This window comes from Bombina bombina, chromosome 1 (genome assembly GCF_027579735.1).
Source record: "Bombina bombina isolate aBomBom1 chromosome 1, aBomBom1.pri, whole genome shotgun sequence".
NCBI lineage: Eukaryota > Metazoa > Chordata > Amphibia > Anura > Bombinatoridae > Bombina > Bombina bombina.
In genome coordinates, this window is record NC_069499.1 from 287,776,474 (window position 1) to 287,792,516 (window position 16,043).

The 16,043-nt window shown below is 38.0% G+C and overlaps 1 protein-coding gene across 1 annotated transcript in view; it reads left to right on the forward strand.

Annotated features, from left to right (window-relative positions):
• Nucleotides 1–7,451, forward strand: part of CFAP221 (cilia and flagella associated protein 221) — a 453,572-nt gene extending 446,121 nt beyond the window's left edge. Inside the window, exons 22-25 of the mRNA XM_053698027.1 lie at nt 1,386–1,478; nt 2,928–3,020; nt 5,792–5,857; nt 7,221–7,451. Coding sequence (XP_053554002.1) covers nt 1,386–1,478; nt 2,928–3,020; nt 5,792–5,857; nt 7,221–7,347 — 379 coding nt within the window. The 3' untranslated portion in view covers nt 7,348–7,451. The remainder of the gene's footprint in view (nt 1–1,385; nt 1,479–2,927; nt 3,021–5,791; nt 5,858–7,220) is intronic.
• Nucleotides 7,452–16,043: the final 8,592 nt, after the last annotated feature.

A 16,043-nucleotide genomic window follows, 5' to 3' on the forward strand; every position in this document is an offset into this window, starting at 1 on the left:
GGAGTTAATAAGAAAAAAAATGTTTTCAGACATAGATTTTCACAGCTGATAAGAACCAGATTTCAGAAGAAGTTTGGTCAATGGGGCACATTTTTCCTTTCACATATTGTAACGATCCAATCTCCCACTGACGTGCATTGTGTTAGTATCTTAAAGTATTTATTAATGATTAGCTGATTCATTAGCTGTTGTCACAATTTCTCTTTATTACTGGAGCTGGAGAGTGGTAATATATTGTGCCTACCCGCCTAATATTAGATCTGTTGAGGGCACAAAAATTATTCTTTAGCAGCACTGATAGGGCTAAATCAATGATAACATGATATTAGAAAACACAGAGTTACTGTGCTCTCCTTACAGAGCAAATCAGGCTCTATATATAGATGTTGCAGTGTGCTGCAAAACCTCTAAATGTGCTCATGGATCAGGCTAACATCACTGTTTGTTTTCCTAAATTTATAAAAGGGACAGTAAACCTAGAATGTTTCATAATTCCGATAGAGCATTTGATTTTATGATCTAGTTTGCTTCATTCTCATTCTATCCTTTGCTTGAAAAGCAAACTGAAGTAGGTTCAGTAGCAGTAATGCACTCCTGGGGCTGAGAGCTAGCTGCTGATTGGTGGCTGCACATGTATGCCTCATGTCATTGACTCACCTGATGTGTTCAGCTAGCTCTCAGTAGGTAATTGCTGTTCCTTTAACAAAGTATACCAAGAAAATTAAGCAAATTAAATTTAAAAAAGTACGTTTGAAAGTTGTCTAAAATTGTATGCTCCATCTGATTAAATAAAAAATGTGGGTATCGTGTCTCTTTAAGCTTTGTTTATGACTTGGTGGTCCCAAAACTGTTGAGGTAGAAACAGAATTGAGTCCTCATACTGGCAGATCCTATCTGACTTTAACGGTGCAAAACATGGCGCAGTAATATACAAACCATGAGATTATAATAACTGGAATTCTCTAGATTTTGTTTTTATTAATATTAGCATTCTTCAAAACATTTTCATATACCAGAATATTTTGAAAGATCAATGCAAAAGGTTACAATGACATTAAAGACTAAAGGCAAATAAAACTATACATATTAAGAATCAATTGATCTGTAATATACTTTGTTTTATGCTGTGTCAGTGTCACTAAACTTTAGAGGTGATCATGGGAGGTTTTGGTACTATGCAGACGTATGGCAGATTGTGAAACAGTAGTTGGTGTTTTTTAGCTAAAGTTGAGGATGTTCAGCATTATGGTGTCACATAAAATTGGAGAGGGATCCTAATGACGTGAGCTGTATTCTTAAATGTCACAAATATACTCAGTAGGTTGCAAGTGACTCTGATTGAGTGATCAGTATGAAGCCATTTGTAACCGAGTTTGTCTTCTAAGGTGTGATCCCTTCAACGAGGATTTACTCCCAAAGGAGGCACCAGCAACATTTAGTGGCTTACAGGAGATGGACAAAGAGAACATTGCCACAAAGTAAGAGCGCACATTTGTTATTGCACACCAAAAATCTACTGAAATTATAATGTAATCGTATACAGATGACCGATCAGGACAATATTATGCATTAACATTAAAGAATAGTCAGAACCATTTAATATACAGTATACCAATGTTTCTTTCAGAATAAAGTCCTTGAACTTGTTTTTTAATATAGATAGGTTCTTGGTTCTGGATCTGCGTTTCATTGGGTGGGGCTGGTGAGTCAACTGGAGAATTCTAAGCACATAACACATAAAAAAATCTGAAAATGTGAGGGCCAATACATTTGAGTCTTTAATACATATTTTATAAATTTGTATACAATACTCATATGTGCTGAGTCTTTAGTTAAAGGGACATGAAACCCAATTTTTGTCTTTCATGAATAAGACAGAGAATACCATTTTAAATAAGATTCCAATTTACTTCTATTATCTAATAATTTGCTTAATTCTGTAGATATAATTTGTTGAAGAAATAGCAATGCACATGGGTGAGCCAATCACACAGGGCATCTGTGCAGCCACCAATCAGCAGCTACTGCGTCTATCTGTGCAGCCACCAATCAGCAGCTTCTGCGTCTATTTAGATATGGTTTTAAACAAAGGATTTAAAGAGAATGAAGCAAATTAGATAATATAAGTAAATTGGAAAGTTGTTTAAAATTGTAGGCTTTATCTGAATCATGAAAGAAAAAATGTAGGTTTCATGTCCCTTTAAATAAAATGATTTATGCACAAAGCGCAAGCGACCTACAGTTGTATATGCCCCATGTTTTATGCACATCAAAGACGTGATGTTACCAGAAGCATTTCACAAAGGTAAGTGCTCAGCATTAAAATGCCAGCAGTGTTTCTCATAATTATTATTAGAGGTTCAAACCACCATCTCACTTTCTCAAAAAAAAAAAAGTTTTTGTAGAAGCAGTGCAAACCTTAGTGCAAACCATGTTTCTTGTGTTCCTCTGTGTGGATGAGTTCACAAGAACTTCCCAGATGACAAAGATGAAGGAAATAGAACATAAACATATTCATGAGCAGTGAGATACACATTTAATTTTTGTGTTCTTTTATCTCTGAAATTGCCTTTCAAAGTTATAATTGATGTCCACAATGCTGGGGGAAAGATTCAATCCATAGATGTTTTAGTTGGTGCTAAATAAAGTTAAACCCTTATCTGAATTCTACTACAACCAATTTTCCAGAACCAAACAATACTCTGTACTTGTTTTATTATAAATTATGGCTTTAACCAATCACAGCCTGCAGTACTTTGTAGAGAATAGTGATGAATAGCATAGCTCTAGTTGATAAACTCCCTTAAGAACAATTTAACTTGTCTATGGGTGACAAGTACTCAAAAAGACACACAGCTAACAATTGCATAAAAATAGCCTCTTTACTCTTGGCAGCTGGAGACTTCTTAATGTACTTTCCATTTCAGAGTTGCGGACGACGAAGAAAAATTGCTGCTGACCCCATCCATGCTGAAGGCTGAATTCACACTGATACAAACTGCACCAGAAGTCTCTGAAATGTGAGTACTAATGTGAGATGTTTGTTGGAATGCAGAAAGAGACTGACAAGGAAGCGCTGAGAACAGTGTGTGTATGTGCAGAAAGAAAAGGAAACATCTCAAAGTAGCAGAGATGCCGAGAGGAGGTTAAGTAAGTGCAGTATGTGCACGGGGTACATAAGTATATACTTTGGGCTACCAGTGTATGCAGGTGTAAAAAGGAAGATGTTCAGAGCCATTCACAAATCAGGATGTGGAAGTGCAAGGAAAAAAATGGAGCTTTAGAAAACCGCATGTGGATGACCATTGAGCCGTGTTTAGGGGTGCACTGAGCTGTAGGTCATTGTCAGAAGATGTAGAAATGGAAAGATCATTATGGTGGCACAGGAAGCAATAAGCAGAGGGCAGGGGTGGATGTGAAGGTAATGAGAACATTATGGTGGCACAGGAAGCAATAAGCAGAGGGCAGGGGTGGATGTGAAGGTAATGAGAACATTATGGTGGCACAGGAAGAAATAAGCAGAGGGCAGGGGGGGATGTGAAGGTACAGAGAACATTATGGTGGCACAGGAAGAAATAAGCAGAGGGCAGGAGTGAATGTGAAGGTACAGAGAACAATATGGCAGCACAGGAAGAAATAAGCAGAGGGCAGGGGTGGATGTGAAGGTGCAGAGAACATTATGGCAGCACAGGAAGCAATAAGCAGAGGGCAGGGGTGGATGTGAAGGTGCAGAGAACATTATGGCAGCACAGGAAGCAATAAGAAGAGGGCAGGGGTGAATGTGAAGGTACAGAAAACAGTATGGCAGCACAGGAAGAAATAAGCAGAGGGCAGGGGTGAATGTGACGGTGCAGAGAACAATATGGCAGCACAGGAAGAAATAAGCAGGGGGCAGGGGTGAATGTGACGGTGCAGAGAACAATATGGCAGCACAGGAAGCAATAAGCAGAGGGCAGGAGTGAATGTGAATGTACAGAGAATATTATGGTGGCACAGGAAGAAATAAGCAGAGGGCAGGGGTGAATGTGAAGGTACAGAGAACATTATGGTGGCACAGGAAGCAATAAGCAGAGGGCAGGGGTGAATGTGACTGTGCAGAGAACAATATGGCAGCACAGGAAGCAATAAGCAGAGGGCAGGGGTGAATATGACGGTGCAGAGAACATTATGGTGGCACAGGAAACAATAAGCAGAGGGCAGGGGTGAATATGACGGTGCAGAGAACATTATGGTGGCACAGGAAGCAATAAGCAGAGGGCAGGGATGAATGACGGTGCAGAGAACATTATGGTGGCACAGGAAGCAATAAGCAGAGGGCAGGGGTGAATGACGGTGCAGAGAACATTATGGTGGCACAGGAAGCAATAAGTAGAGGGCAGGGGTGAATGTGACTGTGCAGAGAACAATATGGCAGCACAGGAAGCAATAAGAAGAGGGCAGGGGTGAATGTGAAGGTACAGAAAACAGTATGGCAGCACAGGAAGAAATAAGCAGAGGGCAGGGGTGAATGTGACGGTGCAGAGAACAATATGGCAGCACAGGAAGAAATAAGCAGAGGGCAAGGGTGGATGTGAAGGTACAGAAAACTGTATGGTGGCACAGGAAGCAATAAGCAGAGGGCAGGGGTGGATGTGAAGGTGCAGAGAACAATATGGCAGCACAGGAAGCAATAAGCAGAGGGCAGGGGTGAATGTGACGGTGCAGAGAACATTATGGTGGCACAGGAAGCAATAAGCAGAGGGCAGGGGTGAATGTGACGGTGCAGAGAACATTATGGTGGCACAGGAAGCAATAAGCAGAGGGCAGGGGTGGATGTTAAGGTGCAGAGAACATTATGGTGGCACAGGAAGCAATAAGCAGAGGGCAGGGGTGGATGTTAAGGTGCAGAGAACATTATGGCAGCACAGGAAGCAATAAGCAGAGGGCAGGGGTGGATGTGAAGGTGCAGAGAACATTATGGTGGCACAGGAAGCAATAAGCAGAGGGCAGGGGTGGATGTGAAGGTGCAGAGAACAATATGGTGGCACAGGAAGCAATAAGCAGAGGGCAGGGGTGAATATGACGGTGCAGAGAACATTATGGTGGCACAGGAAACAATAAGCAGAGGGCAGGGGTGAATATGACGGTGCAGAGAACATTATGGTGGCACAGGAAGCAATAAGCAGAGGGCAGGGGTGGATGTGAAGGTGCAGAGAACATTATGGTGGCACAGGAAGCAATAAGCAGAGGGCAGGGGTGGATGTGAAGGTGAGGAGAACAATATGGCAGCACAGGAAACAATAAGCAGAGGGCAGGGGTGGATGTGACGGTGCAGAGAGGTGTATATTACAATGCAGAAGTAGTATTTCATTGTGTAATTCAAATAATGTGAATGTGTAGTTATTTCTTCACAAACAAATGGAAAATTAATTAAAAGTAAGGGGGAAAATCCAAGAATTACAATTTAGTAGGTTAATGAATCTGCTCCATCTAATTGCTTAGTTTTACTTTTGTGGTAAGAACACATTTATAATGCAAATCCAGAGACTATCGTCTGCAGATATATTTCTATTTAGAAAGCTAGTTTATGGGATTACTGTGTATCAGATCAATAGGTTTCTCTCAAGCCTCAGCCCTTCTGTGTTTTCTGCTATTGCAACAAAATGTTTGTGTGATCAAGTAAATAAATGGCTATATTATACCTCATTTGTGCCCTTTATATGGCTTCCCAAGGCTGCAGCATACCTGTGTGTTTGCAGGAAGAGGAATGTGCCAGCAAGCTGTGATAAATTACCTTCTTTTTTTCCATCAGGGATGAAGCGTTGGAACAGAAACCTGTTGTGTCCCTCACAACAATAACCTCTGGCCCCATGATAAGGTAAAAACATCACACATGGAGAATAGAAGCTGTTTCTTCCTCTTTTGGCTCTTCTAGCTCAGCTTTCCTTTTGTTCAGTGTTCATGAGCAGGCATCGTGCTCAGTAAGTTTTAGATAATCTTCCCAAGTCTAGTGACTGTAGCATGATGTCTTGTTATGATAAGGCAATGGTTTTTCAATTACATGGACCGATACAGACAAGGATGCTTATTTAGATCACACTCATCATCATAATGCTATATGAATTAATAAACACAACAGACTTTCAATTCTAGGTATAATGCACAATAGTCACAGTGTGTTTGCTTTATTGTATAAAGCACTAATAACAAGCTTGTAAGCTTATGACATCCACAAAACTAAACTGCCGCTCTTATTGTGTATAAGTGACATTCAATCTGTAGTCTTCATGGTAAAAGGAAATAAAAATGTTGAAAATGTACAGTTTCAGTCATTTTCCAATTTATTTCTGGTATCAGAACTTATCTTTCTATTGGTATCCTTTGTTGAAAAGTATCTCCTTTCCATGAAAGGCTATCCAGACAGACTTTGATGCTTTCATGTGTCTTGAGTACTATATATATATATATATATATATATATATATACTATATATACTAGAAAGAGAGAAATGTCCATCAGATGGCAAGCAAAAGCATTATAGTCCTATGTGTAGTCACCAACCCAGGAGCAGCCTCTTTCTGCCAAGAATTTGTCTTTTACAGAGAGGAACTTAGCTGTACTAAATTGTCTGGTCTTGCCTAAAAAACACAGTCTAGCACCAAAATATGAGGCAATCCCTTTCTGAACAAGAGACATGGCAACCCAAGGTTTACATGTTGGACTTAAGTGGGCCTCGGCACTGAGGTGCAGCCATATCCCTCTACGCAAATAGCACAGCAGGTCCAATATTTTGGGACTGGTCTGTCCTTTTTTGGCAGGACCCGACTGATTACTGCATTTCCTCTCTGTGAAAATCACTTTCTGTGTATATTGTTACACAAACAGCTGCCATATTGTTCTTAAAACATGCGCACTCTGCTCAGTCTGTCTAGATAGGCGCTCTGGAAAGGAGTTAAGTTTGAACAAAAGATAAAAGGGTATATTATAATAATATAAGCAAATTAAAACTGTACATTCTGTTTGAATCAAGCAAGATTAATATTGAATTCCATGTCCTTTTATGTTTCATAATCACAGTAAATAAGGTGATTGTGTTTTGCATTATGAAAATTGGCAAAGTAGACTGCCTCATTTAGAAGTCCACTGGTTTTGTAGGTAAGAAATCTAAGTTATATCGTGAATACAATTTAATATGCACTTTTTTAACCCATGAGCTGAGCATTGTAATATTTTTCTTATAGTGACACAAGGGAACAACTTCCTGAGCTACTCTTCCAAGGTGAGGTAAACAGGCTTGGTGACAAAGTCAGAATTTGTTTGGGACAAATGAAGCTGCTTTCACGCAATAACAAGTTGATATTGGATTAAAACTATAAACAGCTCTAACTCTTGGTCTGTCAAATACATTTGCAAAGCAATACTATCATGTACAACTTTATCCACTAAATAAACATTTTTTTCTTGCATCTCTACACTTTTGTTGTTTGTCTTTTGTTAGACAGTGTGTCCGTCTATCCAAGGGCGTTTTTAAAAGCTATTTTATGCACAACTCATACTTGTATCACAACCCCTTTATCTTTATGTAAACTTCCTTAAAATATTGCTAAAATAACTTGAAGTACACACAGTAGTATCAAGGATACCACTAATAAGCCCCTGGCACTGAGAAAACAGCTTAAATTGGTAAAATGATTAAATCTATATTTCTATAAATAACTTTGTATCAATTGAATTCTATTAGTAAGATGAATAAATTCTCTTAAATAGGTCAGATCAATATATCTGTATATCCATAAATAACCTTGTATAAATAGACTTCTATATTATATAGCCTATAATCAATGGCAGAACCGACAGAAATATGAATTGGCTCAAAAGAGAGATAAAGTATTAGTTTATTACAACAATTTCACACATCAAATTCACACATAAGCATAAAACAAAACATCCTAAAAAGCACGCTGATCAGGCGTTTACAGGTGTAGTATCAATCAATAAAAAACAAAGTCTCCCTATGCACAGAAAAAAGACAACCGTTAAGAATTAATATATAGGCAAACGAAGATCCCGATATGAATCAAATGGAAATCCACGTCAGCTGGAGGTTAATGTCATCCGGAGCTGCAACAAGATTGAGATCCAAATCAACAGACAGGAAGAGAGCCAAAATTTACGGTGTTCACTTATTACTTACACCATAACGGTTCTCTGAAGTCCCAGCTGTCTCTCTATGGCAGTCGGAAGATGATCGCCACAGTCTCTCCTTTCTTTAGGGCTTACAGCAGCACTTGCAGCAATCAGAACCGACTGCTATCTGAATCTCGTGCAGTGTCGACGCTGGAGGTCAATCAGGATCACCTTAGTAGTGAAAAAGTGGGCGGAGCAACGCGTTTCAGCCCGTTCTGGGCCTTTGTCAAGCTCCTGATAGACGGAGTATCTGGTCTTTTAAACCGTCACTCTCGCATTTGATTGGTTATGCCTCAAGTAAAACAAAAGAGAGTTTTAGTGAAACCGCTAATGCAGACGGGATACATTTTTGCCAATTTCAGTTACCATTGCATTCGGCTGTTACATGCAGTATCTTCACTTATAATACATTGTTTCCATCGGTATTGGCAATTTCATATATAACCTTCAAAAGATAACAGCAAATATTTAATATTACACACATAATGGTGATGTTATATATATCCTTCAAGAATGTAAATATTTTTATACATACTACACTGAAATATTTAAGACGTTCAATCATATAAAATTATGCAATTCATGTATTTCAAACTCACATATTTCTATACATACTACACTAAAATATTTAAAACATTTGTAACATTTAATCATATAAAATTATGCAATTCATGTATTTCAAACACACATATCCCATTCCTCATCAATTAAAATAATCTAAAATTTCACACAAAGCAGGAGGGAAACAAATCATAATTAACCTGTGTATTATTCATTTAAATTTCATTCTCTCTCAGTTTCCAATTTATCTAAACAAATGTAAAAAATCTGAAAATTCTGCCAAAGAAAAGAAGCCACACAATACTTTTATGCATTACTTGTACATCTCTCAACGCTATTGAGCCATATTGATAATATCAATAATAATAATAATATTATCTTACTATAATATTTTTGTTGTACCTTAGGTATATCCGCAAGATAACCGTACAGTAGTCAAACCTGATAACCCCAAAAAAATAATATAATATAAGGCCACAAAAATGCATAATCAATCTCTAAGGAAGCACCCCATGTCAAAATCTAAGTTCAGGCCATTTGTTTTTTTTTTATTATTATTTTTTATATAGTTTTTATTGAGGTTATGGAAAAATACAACATATATGAAATGCCATAAAATATAGATATCAAATTATAAGACAAACAGAAACATTTTGAGTAAAGCAAAAATAATACATTAAAACTGTATGGCTAGTCATCTTAAACCTCTGTTTTATATTATATTCTGAAATGAGTTCCTCTATGAAAACAACGGGCTACTTTTGAACCCAACAAAGCTGATGGACACTGGGAGAGGAAATTGGCATTGAGAATGGTCACTTTTGGACCTAGTACTTAAGAGAGCAAGGTGGGGAGAATCAGTAGGCCCAAGCTGCTTTAAAGAGATGAAGAAAGGGGGGAGAGAAAAAAAGATGAGAAAAAGGGAGGAGCAGAAGGAATGTGGGGGGGGGGGGAGGTGCGGTAGAACTCTTGTTAGAAGTGTGTCATGTCTAAGATTAAGGGAATATGAAGAGAGGAGAAGTAGGGGTTTAATGAAACCCAGTGAATAGAGGCATCATAAAGTTAAAATGGGTCTGGGTCTAGGGACTTCTACATTATCTGTGTAGGAGCTAGCAAAGCAGAATTATTAATTATTAAGTAATACTAGAGTATGAACTAATATCTTGCTAATCTGGGCTAAGGGCAGCTCCGGGAAGATGTCCAATATCTAATATAGAGGCTATGATCCGTGGCAGGGGACTCCCTAAGAGAATATATATGAGAAGAACTGGGGCCAGTTCTCATAGGACTGGTTCCCTAATAAAAAACTAGTTGTGTAAAATTAGGGATAAGTCTAACTAGACTCCTTAGCAGAGATGGAGGGGACTAAATAAAAAAATAAAAAATGAAAGGAGTCAAACCTTACAGGCAGTGAATAGTTTAAGATCATTGTATGTGTGTAATGGGTGAAACCAATACATCTTGTACATGTCTACATATTTATGACAGCTCTCTGTGAATTATCTTTTCAGGATAGAACTGACATCAAACTAGCCAGGCGCATGCAGTAGCTATATAACTCAGTAAATAAGAGTTTCAGGAGTATATATAAAAAGGATATGGGGGTATTCTCGCCTCATGTACATAAGTGGGAAGACATCAGTGGCCACAGTCTGAGACAAGAGAATCAATAAATAGGTACATGAGCAGTTATCCATATCTGAATATAAGCAGTGTAATGAATTGTTGTTGGCTAAGGATTTGTCCTATAGGTCCCATCATTCTGCCAAGTATAGGTCACATATTAAATGGTATTCTAATATCCATATAAGTTGAGCTAAAACATACAGTCTAGTACTCCTCGTGTCAGACAGAGCAGCCTGAAAATAGGATCAGGTAGTGTCCCATAATGAGGGAAATTGGATACAAAAGAAATGAGAGTTAGAAACCTGAATGCATTATGATTGAGACAGATGTAGGAAGCTTTATGTCCCTGTGTATATAATAGTAATTGGTGTAGGACATATGTAAATATCACATTACAATGATAGACTATCTACAGTTCTACAAATGTGCATACAAAACAAAAGAACAAGCCAAGATCCTACGTAATAATGACATATAACATTGCTGTGTAGCCTTACATGCAGGTTCCTAAGAACTTAGAGATAAAACAAACATGCACCCTTTTTATTTGCTGTAAACTCAGTCACTCGTACCAAATTTCTCAGGCCTACCAGCCGTCATAGGGGCTCTTAGTAACTGGCGTTTGCTAGGCTGTATTCTGGGTTTTAAACTTAAGCCTGATATCCAGGGTGACAAACTCTGAAAGTGGTTAACATAACATAAGTAGTAAGGACCACTGTATGATCACATGTGACTTATCCCTTCCCTTTGGCACCTTGAGAAGTGCCGTTAGGTAGAGGGAGTGTTGGGCTCCAGGTGTATGTCCACACTATCCCACTCCACATCTCAAGGCTTGAGGGGTTCCCGTCAGCTGACAGGGCTGTAGCAGGTATCCCCATCCTCTGTGGGATCTCAACAGTCGGTTATGTCTCTGGTGGATATGGAGGGGCTTACCCTCAATCAAGTCCCTGGAGACAGTAAGAATCAGTAGCAGATGAGTAGAACATAATGCGGCAGCTAGGCCAGCGGAGATCGCGGTGACAGTATTATGTGAGATGAGAGACTCAGTCTCCAGTGGTTCAGGACTGCCCGTCTGGCAGTGCAGCTCCGTCTCGTGAATCTCCTGGGTCAGTGGAACATAATTAGGAGTCACGTAGGCATCGCAAGTAGGATTAAAGGAAATTTTCACCTCTTCATATAGTATCCGTAGATGGTCCTTAATGTCCATGTATGTCTCAAATGACAGATGGTCATCATAAGTCTCCACCGCGATGTCGTGGGCATTGTTCCTAGTAGGTTCCAGAGGTTGGGAGTAGTTTGCCATTATGTAAGACTAACCGCTAGACTGTTGTTATCTGAGTGAGGAGCTCTCGTTTAGTGGGTAGGAGCCGTAAGACATTAACTGCCCATCGCCGTCGTAGTAGTTATACAGCAGAAGCGATGTTGAAGCAGAGTAGGTAGGGAGCGGAGCTGCTACAGGTTACTTCCGCTTAGAACCGGAGGAGTGAGTGGATTAGACTAAAGCTGAGAGAGGGGGATGTGTGTGGAGCCAACCAAAGAGTGGCGGACGACCACAAGAGACTCAGCAAAGAAAAAACGGAAGGCTGCTGAGCAACAGGTAGAGAAAAAAAACTTTATTCCATTAAAATAGGAGAGACACAAAAATGACGAGGAGGGTAGTTAGCCATCTAACATGTTTCGCGCTGGTATGCGCTTACTCATCTATGAGTAAGCGCATACCACCGCGAAACATGTTAGATGGCTAACTACCCTCCTCGTCATTTTTGTGTCTCTCCTATTTTAATGGAATAAAGTTTTTTTTCTCTACCTGTTGCTCAGCAGCCTTCCGTTTTTTCTTTGCAGAAGCGATGTTGAGGCTTAATCCATGAATCAGCGACCCAGGTATAGAGGCTCTCTGACCTCCCAAGTTGAGGGGTTTCTAATCGCTAAGGAGAGAGTTTTGTTGTCCTTCTTCATTGCGTGATACACCATGTGGAGTTAGGCTTAGAAAATGGCCGCTCTCAAGGGCCCTGGTTAGTTGCCCTACATAATCTTGCTCTGCAGATAAATACTTGAGTGTCTCTTCAACTTTAAACTTCTCCGGTAGAGTTCAAAAGCAATTAGGCACCTTTTGATGATCAGGTTAACTGGGCTGAACGGTCTGGGATATATATATTTATAACATGTAGCTGGAGCTATAGCTCCGTGCAACCGTTCAGGCTCAAGGCTAGCCCCGCCCCCCAGGCCATTTGGTTTTAATGATTTCAAATCAAAGATCCATTTTGTCTCCTTTTTTAGTAATTCTGACTGTATATTCCCCCCTCTCCAATTTTTCTTCACTTTATCTATACCCATATAGGAAAAACACCTTAAGTCTCCATTGTTAAAGGTAGCAAAGTGTTTCGGTATAGGGAGATCTTTGTTCCTCTCTAATCCATGTTTCTCAATAGACCATATGTGTTCACGAATACGATCACGTAGGGGTCTTTCAGATTCCCCTACGTATTGCTTTGCACAATTGCATTGTATAAGATAAATGACAAATTTATCCGAGCATCTTATAGTGTCTTTAATTTTGAAAGATTTTCCTGTTATGGTATGGTTTAAATTCCTTCTCTTTTTTAGAATATTTACATGACTTACAAGTCAGACATGGGAAAGAACCTTTCAAGGTCCTCCCCTCTAGATCCATTTGTGTATCTTTATTTCTATTTTTAATTCTATTTTCAGTCGGTGCCAGGATGGATTTTAGATTACGCCCTTTCTTATAGATGATTTGTGTTTTTTTGGTAATAAAGAGCCTATTAACTCATCATTCTTCAAGATTCCCCAATGTTTATTTAGTATTTTCTCCAACAGGAACTTATTATTACTATAATTTGTAATAAAGGGAATAAATATACTGTCTTCCTTTATTGACTGATCTCTTCTTGGAGCTTTACCACTTTTATTGACTAGATCACATCTATTTACTTGTCTTATTTCCTGTCTTATTTCTTCTATCTTTTTATCATTATAGCCTCTATCTAGAAACTTCTGTTTTAATTTTTCAGATTGGTTATCAAAATCCACCAGACTTGTGCAATTTTTCTTTATACGTAAAAACTGCCACTTTGGGATGTTATCAATCCATCTTGGATGGTGACAGCTCGTATGGTGGATATAGCTATTTGCATCCACATTTTTGAAATGTGTTTTTGAGTGTATTTTGTTGTTTACAGGGAATAGTTCCAAATCTAAAAAGTTCACACTTTGTCTCCTTTTTTCACAAGTAAAATGGAGATTCACTTCATTATCATTCATACTTACAACAAAATAATTTAACTTAGCTTCATCGCCTCTCCAAATAATGAGAATATCATCTATATAGCGTTTGTAGGACACCAGGTTTGCTCCAAAGTTAGTACTATTGAGAAAAAAATGTTCCCAAAAGCCCATAAACAGATTTGCATAACTTGGAGCAAACCTGGTGCTTATTGCTGTTCCCCTTTCTTGATTGAAGAATTGAGATTCATAACTGAAAGAATTGTGTGTTAAAATGAATTTTATGGAGTCCATAAGGAACCCCTTCTGTTCCTCTTTTAGAGTATCATCTGTATCCAAAAAATATTTAACAGCCAATAAACCATCTTGGTGATTAATACAAGTGTATAACGACGTTACATCACACGTGGCAAGAAGATAATCCTCTTGCCACGTGATGGTGTCTACATCTGTAGAGTCTTTCAAGTATGAGGGTAATAATTTAACGTATTTTTGCAAAAAAATATCCAAATTTTCCGATAAATTTGCTGTGAGGGATCCGATTCCCGAGATAATCGGCCTACCCGGTGGATTAACTAATGTTTTATGGATCTTTGGTAGGCAGTATAGTAAAGGGATTTTGGGGAATTTTGGTAGTATATAACCTCTCTCTTTAACATTAAGTATTCCTTTATCATGAGCTGAATCTATTAGTTTTACCAACTCTTCATTATATCTTTTAGTTGGATCAGTTAATAGTTTTTTATAAGTGACATTATCTTTTACAATATTTTCACACATTAGTTGATAGTCTGCTCGATCTAGGATAACTATCCCCCCACCCTTATCAGCGGGCTTTATAATTATATCATCCATCTCAAGTTCCCTAATAATCATTAGTTGTTTCTTACTTAGATTACTGTATGTTCTATTTATTTTATCCTCAGTAAGATTTTCAATATCCCTTAGAACTAATTTCTCGAATGTTTCTATTATAGGGCCTTTCTCCTGCTTTGGATAAAAAGTAGACTTACTTCTTAAATCAGTATGTGTATAGTCTTTATTACTAGTTAAAACGTTTCACTTTTTTGAAACCATCTTTTTACAGTCCGCTTTCTGACAAATTTATGTGCATCAATGTATGTCCCGAATTTATTGAGTTTACAACTTGGTGCAAATGATAAACCTTTTCCTAGTATTTCTTCATGTTCTTTTTTTAATATCTGTTTACTAAGATTAAAAATACCTAAGTTGTTACTTGGTTTCCTCAGAACTGAGTCTTTTTTGAGTCTCCTGCATCCTCCTCTCTTTCCTCTCTGTCTGATGCCCTTCTTTTTCTTAAATCCCTTTGCGGTAATGGGCTTGCAGTTAGATTTTGGCCTTGTCCTAAAAAAGGGCAAGAGGAGGGGAAGAAAGAAGAGGTAGATGCATGCTCATTGGCATTTTTTTGTATATCATTCCCATAGTTATATGATCTATTATCCCTCTGATATGTTTGTCTTGAGTGGTGTGATTGTTCTCCATAATTATAATCTCTAATTCTTGGGCTCTGTCTATTGCCCCTCATATGGCCATACATATTGCCATTAAATATGTTTCTATTAGGATTAAAGCCAGGATCTAAAATCCATCCTGGCACCGACTGAAAATAGAATTAAAAATAGAAATAAAGATACAAAAATGGATCTAGAGGGGAGGACCTTGAAAGGTTTTTTCCCATGTCTGACTTGTAAGTCATGTAAATATTCTAAAAAAGAGAAGGAATTTAAATCTACCATAACAGGAAAATCTTTCAAAATTAAAGACACTATAAGATGCTCGGATAAATTTGTCATTTATCTTATACAATGTAATTGTGGAAAGCAATACATAGGGGAATCTGAAAGACCCCTACATGATCGTATTCGTGAACATATATGGTCTATTGAGAAACATGGCTTAGAGAGGAACAAAGATGTCCCTATACCGAAACACTTTGCTACCTGTAACAATGGAGACTTAAGGTGTTTTTCCTATATGGGTATAGATAAAGTGAAGAAGAATTGGAGAGGGGGGAATATACAGTCAGAATTACTAAAAAAGGAGACAAAATGAATCTTTGATTTGAAATCATTAAAACCAAATGGCCTGAACTTAGATTTTGACATGGGGTGCTTACTTAGAGATTGATTATGCATGCTTATTTTTGTGGCCTTATATTATATTATTTTTTTGGGGGTTATCAGGTTTGACTACTGTACGGTTATCTTGCGGATATACCTAAGGTACAACAAAAATTTTATAGTAAAATAATATTATTATTATTATTATTGATATTATCAATATGGCTCAATAGCATTGAGATATGTACAAGTAATGCATAAAAGTATTGTGTGGCTTCTTTTCTTTGGCAGAATTTTCAGATTTTTTACATTTGTTTAGATAAATTGGAAACTGAAAGAGAATGAGATTTAAATTAATAATACATA